This window comes from Mchenga conophoros, linkage group LG19 (assembly GCF_057382185.1).
Source record: "Mchenga conophoros isolate Kocher_MC1m ecotype Shallow Benthic linkage group LG19, M_conophoros_male_GT1.1, whole genome shotgun sequence".
NCBI lineage: Eukaryota > Metazoa > Chordata > Actinopteri > Cichliformes > Cichlidae > Mchenga > Mchenga conophoros.
The window spans coordinates 14,993,932-15,014,124 of record NC_140544.1 but is presented as its reverse complement, the minus strand read 5'-3'; the positions used below and the strand labels follow the sequence as shown (position 1 = coordinate 15,014,124).

General features: G+C 41.2%; 1 protein-coding gene across 1 annotated transcript; it reads right to left on the bottom strand.

Moving 5' to 3' along the window:
- Positions 1-168: 168 nt before the first annotated feature.
- Positions 169-20,050, bottom strand: mia2 (MIA SH3 domain ER export factor 2). Its single transcript, XM_085257731.1, has 28 exons — positions 19,825-20,050; positions 19,601-19,734; positions 19,054-19,140; positions 14,928-18,927; positions 14,551-14,799; positions 14,207-14,307; positions 10,529-10,660; positions 10,350-10,371; positions 10,092-10,180; positions 9,774-9,845; positions 9,118-9,228; positions 8,939-9,010; positions 8,707-8,811; positions 8,399-8,521; positions 6,839-7,018; positions 6,600-6,690; positions 6,387-6,454; positions 6,225-6,295; positions 6,033-6,134; positions 5,851-5,947; positions 5,648-5,715; positions 5,248-5,333; positions 3,434-3,547; positions 2,827-2,988; positions 1,822-2,106; positions 1,630-1,679; positions 1,393-1,549; positions 169-1,305 (listed from the first exon to the last, which is right to left on the bottom strand). The coding sequence occupies exons 1-28, from the start codon at positions 19,943-19,945 to the stop codon at positions 1,070-1,072; spliced, it is 7,185 nt and encodes a 2,394-aa protein (XP_085113857.1). The 5' UTR covers positions 19,946-20,050; the 3' UTR covers positions 169-1,069.
- Between the last annotated feature and the right edge of the window lie 143 nt (positions 20,051-20,193).

Sequence of the window (20,193 nt, the reverse complement as noted above, 5' to 3'; positions counted from 1 at the left end):
GAAACTGTTGTATACAGTCATGGTTAAAATAAATCAAAGCATATTTTGCAATTTCAGAAGTGTCAAATTCAAAACAATTTAAAAATTTAAAATGTAACTATTTTTTAATAATGTTTTGTTTCTCCTGATGACTTTACAGCTGTATGCATAACAACTTACATTAGTAAATATGATGACACTGACAATTCAAGTCTTTATTAATCTAGCAATAATCACTTTTTACAAAATTCACATGAAGGTATCCTCTGTTCCAGTCAGTCTATTAAACTTACTCCTGTGACTGTTTATTCAGGGAAACATGAGCAGCTATTATAAGCCACCTTTTTCAAAGTCTAGGCCATATTAAAGTCACTGTAACATGATCAAAAGCACTGTTCAACTGCTTCTCTCACTGTGAAATAAGAAGAAAAATATCCCACTTCCCACAGGGAAGTCAGTGAAATTCAATTATGCAACTCTGATACATTTCACCAAAAGCAGTCTCATTTGAGTTCAAGATCAACTCAGCTCAGTCGCAGGCAAAACCAGGCTTGACGTGTTCAGACTGAAGTGTCATAAAATCAAACGACAAGATGCTAACCAGCTACATTTTTTAAAATTATACTGATGATGACAGACAAAAACTATTTCAGGGCTAGTTGTGTTTTTGCCATGACAGACATGCTACGATCATTCAAATCTCTCCTTCATCTCAGTGAAGTATTCCCATCAAAAACCTCTGACGCTGACTAGACGACAGGCAGCTGTTTTTGGGTCATGTGACACACGCAGTCCAGGCCGAGTTTACTTTAACATCAGCTTCCTCATAGAGAATGTAAATGGTGAGAGAAACAGGTGAGGGAATAACAAAAGACGTAAGAAATAATGTCATTAGACAACAAGCAGCAAGAAAACAGGCCAATGAAGGAGGATGTTCTCCCCTGCAAACACTATTCAATAAACACATCCTTCTGGTGAATAAATAGATGTTTATGGAAAAAGGGTAACCAGCAATCTGCCCTACACTGTCCACGTTAAACATTAACCAGAAGTTCTTCGTCTCACAGCTGATGTAGAAACTCAGTCAGGCTCAAATGGCGTCTTCAGGTGAGGTTGCGTTCTCTGGAGACTGGCTTTGTGGTGCGGGAGGGAGGGATTGATGAGGTGGGGGAGGGCCCATGGAAGAAGGTGGGTGGCCGTCGGGAGAAGGGGGTCGCATATTGGGAGCATAGGAGGGCATGTGAGGATGAGGACCAACAGGAAGGGGAGCTCCACTAGGATGGTATCGAGGAGGGGCCATCACTCCTGGAGGTTGAGGAACCCACACTGAAGGGGGAAAAAATGGAAAGGTCAAGTTTACAATAATGACATCTGGAGATGGTTAAAGGTGCAAAGACGGATGAAAGTTCCTACTAGGCCTGATGGGAAGTCCCCCAGGTCCCCTGGGAGAGAAGAAATCAGGAGGTGGGGGTCCATAAGGGGCTCTGCGAGGAAAGGGACCATCCATGGGACCCATTGGTGGACCCATCCTTGGATCTGCTTCAGGGGGAGTCCTGCGTTCAGGACCGGACTGTTGGAAGACAGAAAAAGATTAGAGAGGCTGAGCCACAAATAAGCACTCAGTATTCACACACAGACGCATATACTTACCTCTCTATGGTCCTGTTCACCAGGTCCAAAGCTGTTTTCTCTGTAGGAATCTGCATTGATAAAACATTTAGTGAATTAACAGAAATATGAGGGTCACGTGTGCATTTCAGCACATGCTAAGGAGGATTTTTTTTGTTTACATGTCCAAGTTTACCCATTTAGAGTCAAAAAAGAGAGAGAGCAGAAACTCACCTGGCATGTCTGCAGGGTAAGAGGGTCCTGGAGGAACATTCCGAGGATGGTGGGAGCCAGGAGGGAGAGGAGGGAGTGGACCAGGAGGAAGGGCACGAGGAGGGAGTGGACCGGGAGGGAGGACGCCAGGAGGGAGGGCGCCGGGAGGGAGAACACCAGGTGGGAGGACACCGGGGGGAAGGACGCCAGGAGGGAGAGAGTCAGGAGGAGGCAAAAGGCCCAGAGCTCCTGGAGGAGGTAGAGGTCTTCTGTACATGGGAGCTCCTGGTTCTGGAAACATATAGCCTGAAGAAGAGAGCGATGGATAGTAAGAAGATATTTGCTACACAAAGCTTAAATCTGTGGTGACATTCAGAAAACAGAGGAGAGAGTGAGTGTCTGAGGTTTACCACATAAGAGCTGGAAATAGAAATGTAGTAATACGTTGTACAAATACTTTCATCACAGGGACAATTTTAGCATCCAGAGTAAAAAAAAAAAAACTCAAAATGCTTTCAAGACAATGAACATGCAACATCAACATGCTTTAGCCCCCCCGCCCCCCCACACACACACACACTATACTTATATTATATTTAAAATGCAAGATGCACATGCACACAGTAATAATATGCATGACAACTATGTTGAATATCAACTAACTTCTATTCATATTTGTGTATTCATGTACTCATTCATTCTTTTCATACGCAAGTGCTGGAACCATTGCAGGGGAATGTCATCCATGCAGTGACAACTTAGTTTACTATCACCTAATGGAGATGCTGGGGAAAAAAAAGGGGTTGAAAAAAAGGTTTGAAAAGGTGCACAGGGGGCTTCCATGTGGCTATTTTAAGGTCTCACAGGGATTACTCATACTTACACTGACCTCATTTTTTGAAACTTTGGCCCTTCGTTTCTGTTTGCTAAACATTGTCTTGATAATCTGTGAGATGTTGGCTGTGTGGGCACTTGTAACAGTCTGGTTCTCTCCAGTTTTTTTCTCTCTCACATATGAACACACACCTGGAGGTCCTAAAGGCCCAGGTGGTCCTGGTAAAGGTCCTGGTGGGGGTCCTCTGCGATCTCTCTCCCAGGTAGGAGAGATTGAGCCGCTGTCTGAATGAGGACCTCCACTGCGCTCCATCTCCCTCTGGCCTCCTGGGGGCTCCCCTGGACCACGAGACACTGTGCAGGAAAGGATTGTTGGAAGAAGATGGGGGGGAAAAAAAAAAAAAAAAAAAAAAAGAGTGACAGACAGAGAGAAGGGCACAGAAGAAGAAAGAGAACAAGCAGAACAAACGCCCAGAGACGGTGATGACAGTAAGTCCAGATTTCATCACATTATATTCTGTTGTCTTTTGTGCATTCAAGATTGCTGTTAGCATGCACAGACCATGCAACAAAATGCTTCAGCAGTTTGTCATGCTATAGTCAGCTGGTCATCCCCAACATGCTGCATGTTTCTACACCATTTATGAGTATGAATGAGAAAATGTACTCTCCCAATTATGTAAGAATAAAATTATTACAAGTATATTTATATTTGTAGTGTTTGTGTGTCATTCTAAGGATCTGGCCATGCTTCGTGTATGTGTTTGCTGCAGCTAGCTGCACCTTTAAATGCATTTACCTCTAGGAGACAGTCGAGCAGGTGGTCCATCCATTAACGTAGGAGGTGAGAGAAATGGTCTGGTTTCCGATGAAGGTCGACCCAGAGGAGAAGGAACATACGGTGACCTTTCAGCTGGAAATACAGGAATGTTTGGTGAGTGCAAATGGAAGAAAATCTGCAGCCCTGCAGAGTCTTACGACCGCAATTTAGGCAAGAAGCAGCTTTTTTAGAACTTTCCAACCACCTTCTTCAGTCAGTGATTTACATCTAGAGATTTTAATCTGTCACTCTAATTATAGTACTTTCAGAGAGATTTTTGCAGGGTGGCCACTTCTTAGGATTCACATTCCGAAACTGTTTCATTTATAAATACCGTATTTCCCGGACTACAAAGCGCACCTGAATATTAGCCGCACAAGCTAAAATCAGGGGAAAATCCTGTTTTGTACATACATTAGCCGCACCTGACTAAAAGCCGCAGGTGTTTCAATGTTGACTTATCATATGTAAGAGAATATGCACAAAGCGAATTGTCAGGAAAGAGATGGCTGTTTGGAGACACACCACTTTTATTAATATTTTGAAAAACAAGTTATGGGTACATATTTGCACATGTAGTACATAACAGTAGCCTACAGCACACCAGAAAAATAGATTCGGACTACCTTTTAGGCTCAGGTGCAGCGACACGGCTTTAACAAGAAGAAAAGTCAGTCATTCACTATCTTTCTTCTTCCTGCGCTCTAAAACCACCAAAGTCCTCTTCTCCAATGTCGGAAACGAACAGGTTCAGGATGGCTTTGTCATCCACTCTCCGCTTCTCTCCTTCGTTGTCACTTTCAAAACCAAAGAAATCCTCGTTGTCAGTGTCAGAGTCGAACACCCTCAGAAGGGCCGTGGCGGTGTCCTCCTCTCCATCATGCAGGAGTCCAGCCCTTCAAAATCCATTGGTGATCGTGGATGTTTTCGCACTTTTCCACGCTGTCAGAATCCACCGGTGGAGTTGGGCATAACTTGCTTTTCGCAAGTTTATCGCCGCTCGTCATCCACGACTCCCGCTGAATGCGTAGCGCTACTTTGAAGTTTGTTTTTCGTGCTACTTCGTACGGCACTACGTTGCCTGGCGGACGGACATGTGACTAACATACCACTCTTGAACCCCGATCCTTCCGCCAGGCAACGTAGTGCCGTACAACAGCGGAACAAACAAAACAAATCGTCTTACGATATGACAAAAATCACGGACAATCCATAGAAAAGCCGCACCTGACTAAAAGCCGCAGGGTTCAAAGCTTGTGCAAAAAGTAGCGGCTTATAGCCCGACAATTACGGTAAATAAATAAAATTCCATTTTATTTATGTAGTGCCAAATCACAACAACAGTCGCCTGAATACACTTTATATTATAAGGTAAGGACCCGACAACACTACAGAGAAAACCCCAATAATCAAAGACCCCTTTTGAGCAAACACTTGGTGACAGTAGGAAAGAAAAACACCTTTTTAACAGAAGAAAACCTCCAGCTGAACCAGGCTCAGGGAGGCTTAAGAGCATTAAAAGGTGACTACTGGACTTCTTTAAGTTTTTGAAGACAATTCACTTCCTCTTCCAAGAAGGTTCTTCATCCAAACAGTTTGAAAATACCCTTTGCAGCTTTAAGTCCTCAGAGACATTTTTGTGAGTTGTCCCGGACGTGGATTAAGCCCCAGATTAGAAGAAAATTCATTGCAGGATTCTATTGAAAAGTACGCTTTTTTTCCACTGACTGACCTTTCAGGTTTGATGATTCATGTCATGTTTTAATGATTTATATGTGCGTGTGTGTACGTACCACGGAAAGGCATTGGTCTTGCTAGACTGTTCAAGGCAAACGGGTCTTTGTCGAGGGCGTCCAGTTTAAACTGTGTATCCGTCAGTCTGCAAACAATCACACCTAAAGTTAAAACATGGCAAGCACTTTTGGTCCTGAGATGTTAATACAATTGTTAAGAAATATATTTAAAAAGAAAATGTATTTAAAAGCTGACATGACAAAAGTAGCAGTACATTTCAGTCTTAAGAACTGCTCATTTATAATGTGTGTTCACAACTTTTTATTTAAAAAAAAAAAAAAAAAAAGGCACAAACATAAAGCCAATAAAAGGACTATACTGGATCATAGATCTCTGCAAAAACATGGAGATGAGGGAATCATCTCAGTATTTCACTCAAAATGCTGACATCATGCTTACTTCTGTCTGAGGAGAGCGTTGTCTCTTCTAAAGTCTGACAGTTCTCGTTCTGCTGCTCGGGCTGCCACCTGGAAATGCCAAAAACATAACAAGACAAGAATTTCAGGGGCAATTAGTTGTATAACCACAGTTTCTTTCACTTTATAACATAAGTGTAACAATTCAGAAAGAAACTTGACAAATCTTTGTCGAGTTTTACTAACCCAGTTATTATGAGCTTTCTTTTCATGTGCTGATATCTGAGTCTGGTAAGACTGTTTGGTTTTCTCCAGCTCTTCCTCCATTTCTTCAGCTCGTTGCCTGAAGCAAAGCAGAAATGAGACAGTTTGTAAGGACGAAAAACTAACAAATGCTTTCAAGCTGCTACAGACTGTGTTTCAGCTACCTGTAGTTGTTAAGTTCCTCCATCGCCAGCGCAATATTTTTGTCTGCTTTGTTTAACTTCTCCTCTTTCTGCACACGCTCTTTCTCCTCCACCGTCAGAAGTCTACAAATATTTAATGATACAGTTTTAACATCATCTGATTGTTACAGATAGATTTGTTCATATAAAACCGTTTACTGCATATGCATATACCTGTGTAGTTTGAGCTCATTCTCCTGGTACATTTCTGTCATAATCTGGAGTTTCTGTTGTAATCGTTGGACCTAAACACAAGGTAAAAGGTTTAATCCAAAGGAAAACAGATATGGACCATGTATAGAACAAATACAGTCAGACACAGGTGAGGTCAGTTACCTGATCCGAGTAGTTCTCGGCGTCCGACTGCAAAGTTAGTTTCTCTTTCTCCATATCTTCTATGCTTACTTGAGGGGGGGGGGACAAAAAAATCAAAAACAAAAGACATGACATGCACGCTACCAGGGATATGTCAAGACATGGTTCATACATATCATTAATATGGAAAAGGTTAATAAGTACATTGACATAGATGTTCTGTAGTTTACTTACATTGCAGGTCTTCTTTTGCTTTGATTTCATCGTTCAGTTTGGCAAATACTCTGTCCTTATCCTCATCTAGGGATTTGAGGTCTGCATTCAGCTATACAAAAATAAAGACATGTTAAAGGGGAAACTCTACAGAGATTACATTAAAAAATGAATAAATAAATAAATAATTATAATTCTTGCGTGCCAGCACATTATCAACTTGAATGCTAAACACTATGTTCTTGGTTGTTTCCATCTACCTTAGCAGCATAAACAAGTTTCTGGACTTTCTGCAGATGGGCCTGGGTGTCCGTTATGTCCCCTCTTCCATTCTTCTCTCCTTTTTCTGGCGTACCATTGGCTGTCTCCTTTTCTCCTCCTTCCTCTTCCTCCAGCTCTGAATCCCAGCCTTTCAACCTCAGCAGCCGATCTGTTAAGGACTAGAAGCAAACAGATTTTTTTCTGACAGTTAATTATATTCTCACTGAATCATTTTAATATATTTTCTGTCATTCTGCCATTTTCTGGAGACATGACAGTAGTTGAGACCTGATTTAATATAGTTAAAAGCAAAAAACAAAACAAAACATAAAATCAGAAATTTAAAAATGTCTGTTTTTGCCCTTAAGATCGTGTTTTCATAGACATCCAGGCAGCTTGTAGCATGGCTGCTGTTTTCAGTTCACTCCCTGGAAGTCCTATTATGGCCACTAACATGGTGTGCGCTGATCCTCTTTTTTTCTCTGTTTGCTCTCTTGTGAAGAAAAGCAAACAGAAAGAAAGACGTGGGAAAAATGAGCAGAGCAAACGGCTTCTGTTTCAAACTGACCCGACTTCTATGCAGAGAATTGTTGTTGGTGCTGAGAGTTGGCTCGTCAATTACAACGCAGCACTTTTTGGTTAAACAGTCTATAGTTTCCAAGCCTGAAGACAGATTAGAAGTACAACGAGGAGCATGCTCACTGCAACTTGACTATTGCCCCCCAAAAGACAAAATTAAAACCCTTGAACACAACTGGCACAGTTACTCATTCATTTCACAAAATCACACATTTATCTGATAGTGAGTCAAGCATTGACCAGAAAACGGGGGCAAAGATAGAACCAGGCTTTGGCACCTAGGGAAACAGTTAACCAGCCGTGGAGATAACGATACAAAGCCAAAGCTGACGGTGACCAGTCACGACTACTGAAAGCAAACAGTTGGACACCCAGAGCAATCTGGGGGAAAAAAAAAAGTAATAACTGATAATACTTCTACATAGATCTTATGAACTGAAGAATCTTTTTACAGTCAGCAAGTGAGGTGGAACTTTTAAGGAGGTCTGTAAGTGCTACAGTGTAAACGAAAGAAACAGTCTTGATTTTATAACACCAGACAAAAAAAAAGAGAAAAAAAAATGCTAAGGAGTAATCTGAAACCTAAATTAAAACTGAGATCACAATCAGATTAATCATCCACCATTACCTCAATAGAGGCAATTTACCTTTGTCCTAAGAATGTTCAGTGGAAATTTTGTGAACTGTGATTTGTGCCAGTGTTCTTTATTTTTTGGCCACACAAACAAAATCTAAACTCAGCACCCTACTTGCAATTTTGTCTACCTTCCCGAAATATAAAGAGAGTTAAAGGGTGTCTGTTTTCACACAGAGGCAGACCTGAAAAGGACTAAATGGACTGAACAACATAAAAATAAAAGTTGAGCTGGTAGCTACTCAGGCATTTCCAAAAAGATGACCTCAAAGGAAAACTGGCCAAATTTAAAATTTATCATTTTTATGGGCTGCTTCACAGAACTTAACCTTAGAATAAATCATACCATTATACGTTCATCCTTGGTGGCCACATCCTGCATCATCCCGCTGTAAGCAACCTCACACCTTTTCATCTCTGCCTCCAATTCACTCACTCTCTCTGCCCATCCCTCCACCTGCTGCCTCAACTGTGGAGAAAAGAGTTGGGGGAAGGAGAGAAGAAGAAAAAAAAAAAGAAAAAAAAAAAAAAAAGGTAAGCCAACAATCTTGTGCACCCATTTTGGAAACACTATTTAGTTTACTGCCATACGAAGTTTTTTGTGTGTGTGTGTGTGTGTGTGTGTGTGTGTGTGTGTGTGTGTGTCCATCGTACATGAGCATTGCTCTCCTTTAGCACTACATTCTCTTCTCCAGCTGTTTCCAAGTTCCTCTGTAGTCTGTCACTGTTCATGCTGTACACTTTCAAAGTGGTCTGCGCCTAGAGAAGGACAGACAGAAATATTATAAAACCTAGTGGAACAGAGAAGAGGTGGAAAAGAAGCACCAACAGAGGAAAGAGAACAGACAGGCGAAAGTGCAAATGTGACAGTTTTGGAATACTGCACCTGCTCTTCCTGTGACTGAAAGTCTTTAGTTTCATCTTCAAGGGATTTCATGCTCTCCTCGAGGACTGCTATCTGGATAGAGAAACCAAAACAACTTTCATTCAGTATGAATTCTACAGCTTCTCACTCAGGATTGCCAACTAGGCTTCCACAGTACTTCTGTTAGTGTGTGCACCTACCCTCCTTTCTTGTTCTGTCCTGTGCTCCCTTTGCTGGTCCAGTTGATCCTTTAGCTGTTCCAGATCCCTCTCCAACTCTTGTTTGGAGTGCTCCAACTGTCTGGCTTTGACCTAAGAAAACAAGATCAGAAAACTACTTCAAGTAGCTGCAAAACTGGGACACTGTAACATGAGTAAGGGTTGTAAAGACATGACAAATAATGTCACTATAGATCTGAGGTGAAGCAGTGCAAATATTCTACATTTTGACTAGTTCTGCAAGTCTGTGTCAAAAATTACATGGCAGTGGCTGTACTTCATTGTGTACATCAATAATAATAATAATAATAATAATATAATAATGTTGTTATTATTCTTTTTGTAATATGGTAAACCTCACTATACATTACCACTCACTCAAAAATTATTCCAACAAGTGTGAACATATGGCTGTTAAAAAAAATTCTCTTTTTAGGGACTTTGAAAGCAAATAAAAAAAATACAAGCTTGTTCAACTGAATAAACAATAGGACATGTGTCTCTGTTCACACAGATGAGGCTCGTGGGAGCGTAGCAGTGTACCAGACATGAACACTGTGTGAGCCATATTCATTAAGGAGCATTCAAGTAGGTTTTCTTTACACCAAGAATGGTTTCCATACTTTTCTCTGCCTTACCTCCAGTTGTTCTGTCTTCTGAGTCTGAGCCAAGACACCGCTGTCCCTCTGTGAACTCTCAAGGTTGTCATACTGTAGATGAATAAATTTCTCAGTACATCATGCATGATATCATCAAGAATTTCATTAGATTTCTGATCACCTACAAATGCTCAGTAAGTAAACCTCTCTGCTTTGTAGATATCACCTTAGAAAGCTTGTAATCCAAATTATCTGAAATCTATAGAAGGATATATATATATAACAAAAAAATCTCTGACCTCAAATTATTGTGTGAGACCAGATCTGTGTCTAGACAGAACTGGCATAACTACTAACCTCTTGTTGACACTGACTCAGACTCTCAAGGACTTTGGATTTCTCATCCAGTAGCTGTGCAACCTGTTCTGCCATCCCCTGCTCTCTACCTGAAAAACAGCCAAAAAAATTTCAGATTTATTTTGTGTCATTTAAAAAAAAAAAAAAAAAAAGTGGTTTATTTGTTAACATTCACAGGTCAAAGAGAAGAAAAACTGTCAGTGATAATGTTAAACGTGTCCATAAAATGACACTCAGGAAGAGGAAGTGAGAACTTACGTCGATAAATTCTGCTTTTTATCTGTGAGGAAATAAAAGAAATGAAAGGAAAAACAAAACAAAGAACTGTGCTTAGTGACAGGTCCGACAGTTCAAATAGAAGCCATACTTATCAAACCATCTTAGGTGGCAAAAAATATTTATGATATTGAAGTGAATATGCATGGCTGTGCACTCACAGAGCTGTAACATCTACAGGTGAACAACAGAAGTGTCATCAGGCCCAACAGGCCAGAGACAATGATAGGTTCCCATGGTACACCATACAGGTCTGGCCCAGGTCTCAAGTCATCGGGCAGAGACGACACCACCTGAGAAAAGAGAAAATAATGACCAGTTCCTGTTAGAACCTGTGTGTGTTTTTAAATAGGATATGTGAGTCCGGGAATAAAAACCTGATGTTCTACTGATGCTCAAGGACATTAGCTTTTCTGTCATTGAGGAAATATGACTGCCTCTTGAACATGGGCAAAATGCAGCCCATCTGCCCAAACCAGTGTGGAGACAGACCCATGCCTTCTTAAATATATTAATACATTGTACTATATACTATGTGCCAAATAATAATGCAGCAAGTATCAACTTTCTCTCAGTAGAACTTTCCGTGGTCACACACCTTGACAAAAAGAGATGCCATTTAAAAGACAGTTTTTTTGATTAAAGAAGCAAATAAAGAACTTAAACTAACCATGTTTGTTAATAAGTAGCACGGTCAAGTGAGTGTAAGAGTAAAGAAATTGTGTGTGCAGTGTTTTTTGGAGGAAGGAATCAAACCAAGAAGAGGCATCTCAGCAAGAAGAGCCACACCAGCAACTGAGCTCTAATGGCTTTTGTAGAGCACCGGCACAATGGGCTGAGGTGTTGCTAATGTTGCTGATTAGAAATATGCCACACCTCCTCTCCAGATCCTGAAGAGAAGAACTAAAAGGAGACTAAAAGGAAAGCGGGGATGGAGGGCACAGACTCAAACTCCTGGTTAGATTAACCTCTCCAGCTCTCAGCGGCGCAAAATTAGTAGTACTATTACCAGCTGCATTTCAAGATGGTGGAGTATGAGTGTGTCAAACAAAGGTGAAAGTCCCACAACAATGACGAAACCAGCCCGCTGACAGGGTACCACAGGAAGGAAGGTCCAGTGATAAATGATGAGCAGTGACTAAATTTTGAGAATAAGAGCATTAAGATTCACCAATGGTAAACTGATCACAACAAGGCCCCAGACTGATGAAAAAATTAAAATAAATCACAAATATACCAGGACAGCACTCCAGAGAAAAATCTGAGTGGCAAATACTGCATATATACAAAGATATATGTTTTTGTATAGATGCAATGGTGTTAAAGTGTGACCATGCATTTGTTTATCATCTGACGGTACATTCACTGATGCATATCCAATAAATTTGAATATACAAATATATTAAACATTTATGATGCACCGGACTGACAGAGAAAGGTCAATATTTTCTAATAAGGTTCTTTGTTTTTAGGACCAGGATTTGGGCTTCCTGAAAGCAATCTGTCAAACTGCTAAACAAAATACTACCAAACAGCTGGTCTTTAGAAGATGGGTTTATGTACGGTTACCCAGTTTTTGACCACATTAAACAGGGCGCAGTGTTAATAGTTATATCATTCTACTACAGACAAATGTGGAAAAATATCTGTCATTTTTAACTTAAATCCTAACACCTGACAAGACAGCGCTGTTACTGACAACTAGCCAGCTAACTATTACCAGCTAACTGTTTGAGCAATTAAACATCTTTGAAAACACGAAGAATAATCCTGACAACAGGTCATACTCTTACTTCGGAATGAGATGGACAACACCAAGAGCTGTAGCTAGTACCGAAAAATACAAAAACATGACTGTTACATGGAAGCCCGTTACATTATCTCGGCTAATTGGGAATTGCTAACGAAACCTGACACATAACGTACATCCTTCACTTTCTCCACGGCGATACTGTAGTAAGCCTCTGCCGTCTCCTGGAAGTCGGCCGCTTTGATGCCCGACTGGTCACTCGCCGGATTCTCTGCCATGTCCAAATTATTTCATCTGACGTATATTTAAACTTAAAAATTTTTATATTTACACCGTTAAGAAACTAGAGCTGTGAAGCGGGTCAGCGGCGGTTTCACATCCTATCCACAACACTGACGCTTAGGACTATACCACGTCCTGCTGGACGTCGTAGGGAGTAGTACGAAAACTACTGTACAGCTGTACAACCATTGTAAACACTCCAAACATCAAATAAAATCTGAAAATATAAAATAATATAAACACAGCATGTATAGTATAATGCATCACGTGCACGCTGTTTCGTGTCCTCACAAGTTCACCCGGATGATTTCACACCCCCGCTGGTGAAAATGGTTCAGTCGCAACGTCACCAATTGTAAGATGCCACACTGGCATATCGGAGCGTTTTCAAAGTGACACCAGGAGAAACAGGTGTTACCAAAATGACACCTGTATTATCATTATTTTGATAATTTTCATTCAAAGAAAAAGTAACACATTTGCATCGAACGGGTATTTGTCAACGTGTCGCGTGCTCGGCCTTAGGCCAATGACAAATTAGGAGACAGGTGAAGGTAAAGACTTCCCATATGAAAAAGAAAGAGAAACAATTAAGACCCACGTAGGAAAGTATGGAGTGGTAAAGCATTAACAGAACAAAATAAAAATGCTCTATTTTACTGAATTAATGAAATAACTAGGAAAGCTGTTCATACGAGATATATGACATTTCTCAAACAATTACTATTTTTTTTTTTTCATGTGAATTAAAACAGTCTGACAGCCATCCAGTATTTCTTATACTCACCAGTCTGGCCTCCATCTGAAACCACTTTCACCTTTCAAAACATGAGAGACAGTTTGTCTTCACAGGTGTGTGAGTCCAGAGTGTCACAGACCCAAATGTGAGTAATGTTTAAGGAACCTAGCCAGCTTGACAGGCTGAGACGTAAGCAAAGCTAAATGCCAGAGGGAGAGTCAGCTCAGCATGTCACCAGAGTAATATCTTAAAGAACCAGGCACCACAAAATGCCACACTGACAGAGCAGAGGGTGATTTTTAGTGCCTCCCATATATATTTTTTTGTACTATAACTTTAACACCTTTAATACAGGCATGCAAACACAGAGGCGGGTCAAGTGAAATGACTATATTAGAGAATTATTTTGACATATCAGGAATCATGGCTAGAAGATGATCCTGGTATCAAAATGTAGGTTATGCTATAACCTATTTTGAGGCTTGAAAGTTGCCCCAGCGAATGATCAGAAAACACATGAAATGTGCAAAGCACTAATGTTTTTTGCTATAGAAACTGATAAACCTATTATATTTAAGCTCTTAAATTTCATTACAAGAAAACAGCATACTAAACAAAACAAGATTTTGAATTAGATTGTGACACTTTGAGTGGCTGTAAAGTTTTAGGACTTGTAACTCACAAAACATTCATAGAATGAAGATAAGATCTCACCTTCATAGAATGTATCATAGCAGCCCATGCTATGATACATTTTGCTTTTCCCTGTACAACATGATCAAGGCCACAATTAGCCACAAATCAAAAGCTATTGGACAAAGTATGTTAAAATTAGATCAGAAAAAAAAATTCTGGCTAGGCAGCATGCACCCTGCACCCTGCTTTGACCTCAGCCCCCCTTCATCGCCATTGTGGATTAATCTCTGGCATGAACTGAAGAATCCCTCTCAACATACACAACACTAATCTCTGTAGATTAAAGCAAAAAGGTATATTTGGAAATCAAATGACAAAAAATTGGTTTCTGTTTCTGCAGATTATAAATCCTCAGAAACTGGCACAGCGTACCTGCACAGTAAGCCATATGAGGAGCTCCCTCACTGCACAAGTGTGGGCGTAGGAGTCTTCAGCCATCTGATAAACGAAGTCCAGAATTTGCTTCATAACTCCTGCAGTTAAAGTAACACACATACTGCTGTTTAACATACATCTCTTTTATGATGCTCAAAAAATATTTATCTTTTAATGTGACACATTACTGTAAAAAATGAAAAAAAAATTGTTTTGGCCATCCGGTTTTTGGGGTTATGTGAAGTGAGGACGATGACGAGGTAGGTCGAGTAGCTTTTGCTTAAGATTTTTAATAATATTTTAAACTCTTCTTGATTAATGGATACCTGGGTTATCCATACCTTTCAGCATCTCTGGTGATCCTGGCTGAACATGAGGAAGGGATGCTTCTTCAACACTTCTGCCCTGTTTTTTTCCTCTTATCTCATCTTTTCCTACACCACCACCCACTTGGTTATTGCCTTCTTTCATTATCATCCAGTCATCTCTCTGGATGGATGGATCTTGTGTCGTCTTCGACTCTTCCTCAGTGTTCGCTTTCTTATTTTTTCTATGATTTGAACAAGAGACGCCAACACAGCTGGCCTCGGCTGCATTTGACAGGGAAACACATGTACAGATGCAATTCAAAACCATGCCTGAATTTGAAAGACTGAATTAAATCTCATTAGTGCTGGCCATGAGGAAGCCAGTAGGAGGCAATGTTGAGAAAAACTACCTTGATGATTACGGTCGTTGGTCTGTCTTGTGTTGAAAGTCTGTCTCACTCTTCCCAACAGTGTTTCCAGTTTTTGAAGCGCCATAAGCATTCGGGTCTTTTCTTTGTCCTCCTGCAGTGCATCAGTGAGTGTCACGCTAGGAGCAATCAGCGTCTCCTTGTGATGATACAGAAGTCTCTCTACATCTGACAATATAGATTCATCCTCCTCATCAGGTTTGTACAACATGGTGTCTGAATTGGACAAAATGTAATCCAAAAACTGAAGCTTGTGTCGCCCAAAAAGCTCTAGCGAAATAGCTGTCTCATCTGCACCCATGTGAGTGAGCAGGTTTTTGTAATGTTTGGAGAGAGTTCTTGTCATCTCAGCAGAGGAAGGATGAAGCTGTGGCTGCTCTGTGATAGTGGGAGAGTCTTTGTGCACAACTTCAAGGTGGTGAGTGGTGGAATCTGGTTCTTGTTCAGGAGTTAACGAGTCTTGCGAGTGCAACGCCTCACCTGGACTAGTACTGAAGCTCTGGGCTGGTTCGGCGGACCCGTCAGATTCGGTGGTAGATTTCTGGCTGAAAACACCAAAGGGGTTTTTTAAAAGACCAAAAGCTCCACTGGTTTTACTCTCTGTCTCTGTCTCCCCACTCTGATCAGTGGGTGGATGTGGAGACACATCATCAGTCAAACTTGGGGCAGTTTGCTCAGATGTCACAGACTGACTTTTAGCAGGGTCACTATGTGGGGCTGAAGGCTCCCTTCCTCCCTCATGCCAGGATTCACTACCATTACTATCATTTTCCCTCATTTTTATATCAGTGTCTTTATCCTCCACTACAACAGCAGCCTTCTCTGTGTGCGTCTGTTGATCGGAGTTTAACTGTTGTGTTGCTTTGCTGCTACTTTCAGTGTCTCCAGACTCCGTTTTATCTCCCTGGCCTAATGCATGAGTGCTTTCTGCCTCCTCTGAAGTGTTATTTGCTGTTTCTTCATCCGAGTCTATCATCTGCCTCTCTCCTGGTGTGTTTGCTTGATCCTTTAGCTTCTCTGTCTGTATTGCTCCTTCACCTCCTTCTTCTAAACCACTTCCAGCTTTTTCTTCATGCACTTGAGGGCAAAGCTCATTTGAACATTTAAAGCTGTCATCCACCTCATTCTCCTCTTGATGCACTTCTTCAACCTCTGCTCGGTCAGTCTCTTCAAACTTTAGCTCCTCTGCCTTGGCTTGTTTTTTCTCTCCATCCTCCCCATTTCTTCCTTCCACATCTTGGTGGCTTTCAACCTGTGCGACTATTTCAGTGAAAGATGATCCTGAGCCATTCTGTGTGTTCGTGGTGCTCGGGATCTTTGCCTCATAATAAGAAGACTGCACTGTTTTTCCTTCTTCATCTTTCTTCTCTTTTTCCTGTACACCCTCCAGTTCTTCTTCCCTCTGTAACATCTCCACCTTGGCCTCTTTTTCCTTCTCTGGTAACTCTTCTTTCTGCAGCTGTTTTCTATCCTCCTTTAGCTCTCCCATCTCCCCCTGCATACTCTCCACTTCTGCCTCATTAGACTCCTTTTCTTCCTCATCTTCCTTCTGCTCTTTCACCTTTTTCCCTTCACCTTCTTTCTTCTCTTTTCCCTCTAGACCCACCAGTTCCTCTTCTTCCACTAACTCCTCCACCTTGGGGTGTTTTTCCTCCTCTGCATTCAACTGTTTGTTAGCTTCCTTTAGGTCTTCCACCTCTCCCTGCATACTCTCCACTTCTGCCTCATTACTCTCTTTCTCATCTCCCTTTTGCTCTTTTATCTCCTTTAAATCCTCCAATTCCTCGTTATCCTCCACCTTCATCACCCCTTGATTCCCCCCATCCTTTGACTCCTCCTCTTTTTCAGCCTCTAATTCAGAACTGATCGCTGACTTGAAGTCATTTTCATTTAAATCATCTTCTTTAGTGCCTGATGCTTCTATCTCTGTTTTAACCTGCTGGGACTCATTTATGTTGTCTTCAACAATTTCCTTTAGTTTGCCTGCATCACTGTCGCTTTCATTGTTAACATGCTCCATCACTGGAGACACGGAGGTCTGATCTGTGGTTGGTGCACTTGTTCCTCTATCCTTTGGGATAGTTTGAGTGCTTCTACCAGGGTTATGCTGTGAATCAAATTCCTGTGAGCTCAGAGTTTCTCCCTCCTGCTCTAACTCCCCATGAACTGTCTCTGCTTCTGTGTTATTATCAAAAAGAGCTACTGTATCTGAATTGTCATTATTTGTTTCAGCACTACAAGGAGTAAAACTTTCATTCTCAGCTGGAACTGGATCGTTTTTCTCCATAGATGACGGTAAGTGAGGCTGGCTCTCTGTGCTACTGTCTTCTACATCACCGTTCAGCTCCTCAGTCTGAGTTTCAGGTAAATCTGTATCCTCATTACTGACTTCTCCTTTATTATCGTCACCCCTGGTGATTTTAAGAGACATTTCTGTGGGTTCTTCTGTGTTATCAGTTTGATTTGTGATTTCTGCCCCTTCCTCCTCCACACTTTCTGATTTCTTGTTCTCCATCTGGTCTTTTTCATCTTCCTTGACCAGCATAGACGTTGACTTTAAATCCACTGAAACGTGATCAGGGCCCAAAATGCTTTCAGATGGTGTTTCAGATGGTGGTGTTGAATCCTGACTGATAGCACTTGGAGTTTTTCTTTCTTCCTCTCCTGACTCCCTGCTATTATCCATATGTTCATTTCCAATTGGTTTGTGAATCACAGCGTCTTCACCTTCCCTTTCTTCAGATCTCTCCTCATTTATTTTGCTTTTTTCTATATTGTCATCGTCATCTTTACTGGGGGGTGATTCTACTAAAGCCTGAGATTCTTCTTCAAACTTCCTTTCAGGAGAAATATCTTTGTTATCAACTGTGGGTTCAGCCTCTTCATCGAAATCGCTGTTTATCCCACTGTCTGAAATATCTGTGTTGCTATCAACACTCTGACCATTAAGTGGTTCTGTAGACGGGGTATTTTGGTCTTCTGACAGTTCTTCCACCTCCTTTGAATTATTGCTTGTCTTAATAATTTCCTCCTCTGATTCACTGTGATCCACATTCTGTGATCCTGTTGGTTGCTCTAAAGTTGTGATTATTTCTGCCTCCTTAGATTCACTTTCTTTGTTTTCATTATCTCCAACTTTATCTTTCCTGAAACCTAGAATACCTTCAATCTCCATGTTTAACCAAGAATTAGCCTGCACCTTCTCCTCCTTCTCTTGTCCTGACTCCTGACTGGTCAAACCAAACCCCAGTGTGCTTGACAGCCCATTCCCCAGCCAACCTAAAGTCCCCATCTCTTTCTTCTCCTCTTCCTGCAACTGGCTGCCTTCAAGGTCCAAGGACATCCTCCTGCTCCTGAATTTCTCTGTGGGTTCTTTGTCTTCATCTGCTTCTTGTTCCTCTTCTGTCTCACTTTTGCTTCCACCTCCAAAGCTGAGCCACCCAGTCATGGTTGAAGTTAACGATTCAGCAGTTTCTTCTTTAACTTTCACACTTTCTTTGCCATTGTCAGGTTTTCCATTTCCTCCGAAGCCTAGCCATCCTGTCACAGAGGATGTGAGCGTTTCAGACTGAGTGTCTTCCCTCTTATCTTCTATCTCCCCTTCAGCCACACTGTCCGGTTGGTCCTCTTTACCCAGACCTAACCATCCTGTCACTGAAGAACCAAGCCAGGAAGAGGAGGGAGACCCACCTTGTTGATTAGGAACCACAGGAATCTCATGTGTCTCCTCTTGAAACCCAGCTCCGGAACCACCAACATTTTTATTCTGATTCTCTTCTTCTTGTTCTTCTTCTTCCTGTGCAGAAACTGGGGAGTCTGAGGTTGTTAAGTGGCTTTCAGCGTTCGTGTCATCAGTGCTTTGGGTAATTTTTTGTGTGGTTTCTGGCTCCGGGATTTGGATTTTCTGATCAATATAATCATCATCATCATCCATATCCAGATAAGTGGAGCCAAACTCATTCATGCAGAAGAAATCAGATTTCTGCAGAAAAAGGGCAAAAATTTAATTCTTAAGAAAGGAAACTAGGAAGAAAAATTTGAAATAATAATAATACTGACAATACTTTTTAATACTTAAAGTTTGTTTACATATGAATGATGAAATTACCTGTGTTTCCACTACTTTCTCCACAGTAGTATGAACCTCTTCTTCTTGCACTGCATCCTTTGGAAAATATCCAAACTCTTTGTCAATCTGAAATAAAAAAGGAAACAAAGGAGCTGTCAGCATTTTTCTTCTTTCTACCTTGAAGAAACCCAGAAATCTAAACATTTGTCATAATAGATCATTCTTTAAAAATATTCTCTGTCATTTGTTGTTTAGGCATTGGTGATGACTGCAAACATAATCTTTTATAATAATCAAATAATTCATTCTTCCTTTGCACAGAGAATGGGGGCACTGTTATTCTGGAAAAGACCAATACCACCAATCAAAGGATAAAGGTCATCACACAAGTTTGTACTGATTAATTTGAGGTTGCCCTTTCATAGGGAAACACCCTGGCAGCACACTGCCCCAAACCTCACAGTACTACAGTGCAGGGGTCAGAGGCTTAGGTTTTCCTTCTGCCTGTCTCTAAGTGAGAACCTGACATGAATGAAGATTTAGGGAAGTACAGAAAGGGAAAAAAAGATCGAAATATGACACATACACTGCCTGCCCACAGGTCATTCCTCTTTCCAGTCAATTTGTGGTAAACAAAGATTGTGTCTCCTTGCCTGAAGCTCAGGAAACGACAGTCCTTACCACGGTGGTCCCTTATAGCCTGCACTCTGCTTAGGAGGCCTACACACACCACAGCAATAGAACACAGTTGTGAGGTGACCATCATTATCGTCATTAATTTAAGGAGCTATCAGTAGATTTTGGACTTACTTTGACACTCAGAGTCTCCGCAGATCTTGTAGTCAGACAATAATCCGATATTTAAGTGGGGTAAAATCACTAAAACTGCACCCAGTGACCACAGGAACCTAGAGACCTGAAAAATAGCCATGATTATCTGACTTTTAACTGGAGGCTATAAGTAGTAAATGTCCATAGTGGGGTGGAAATAACTCCCGTTGTGCTGGCAAGTGAACATTGCCTCTGAGCTGCTGCCTTTTGAAGACTCAATGCTAAATGAAACAGCTGAGATAAGATATAAGGCCAGCATGGGGATAATCATTAACATCTCAGGCCTGCTTGCAATACCAAATATTATCAGTTCGCTGGTCAAAGGTTTCTATTTCATTAGAAGACTTG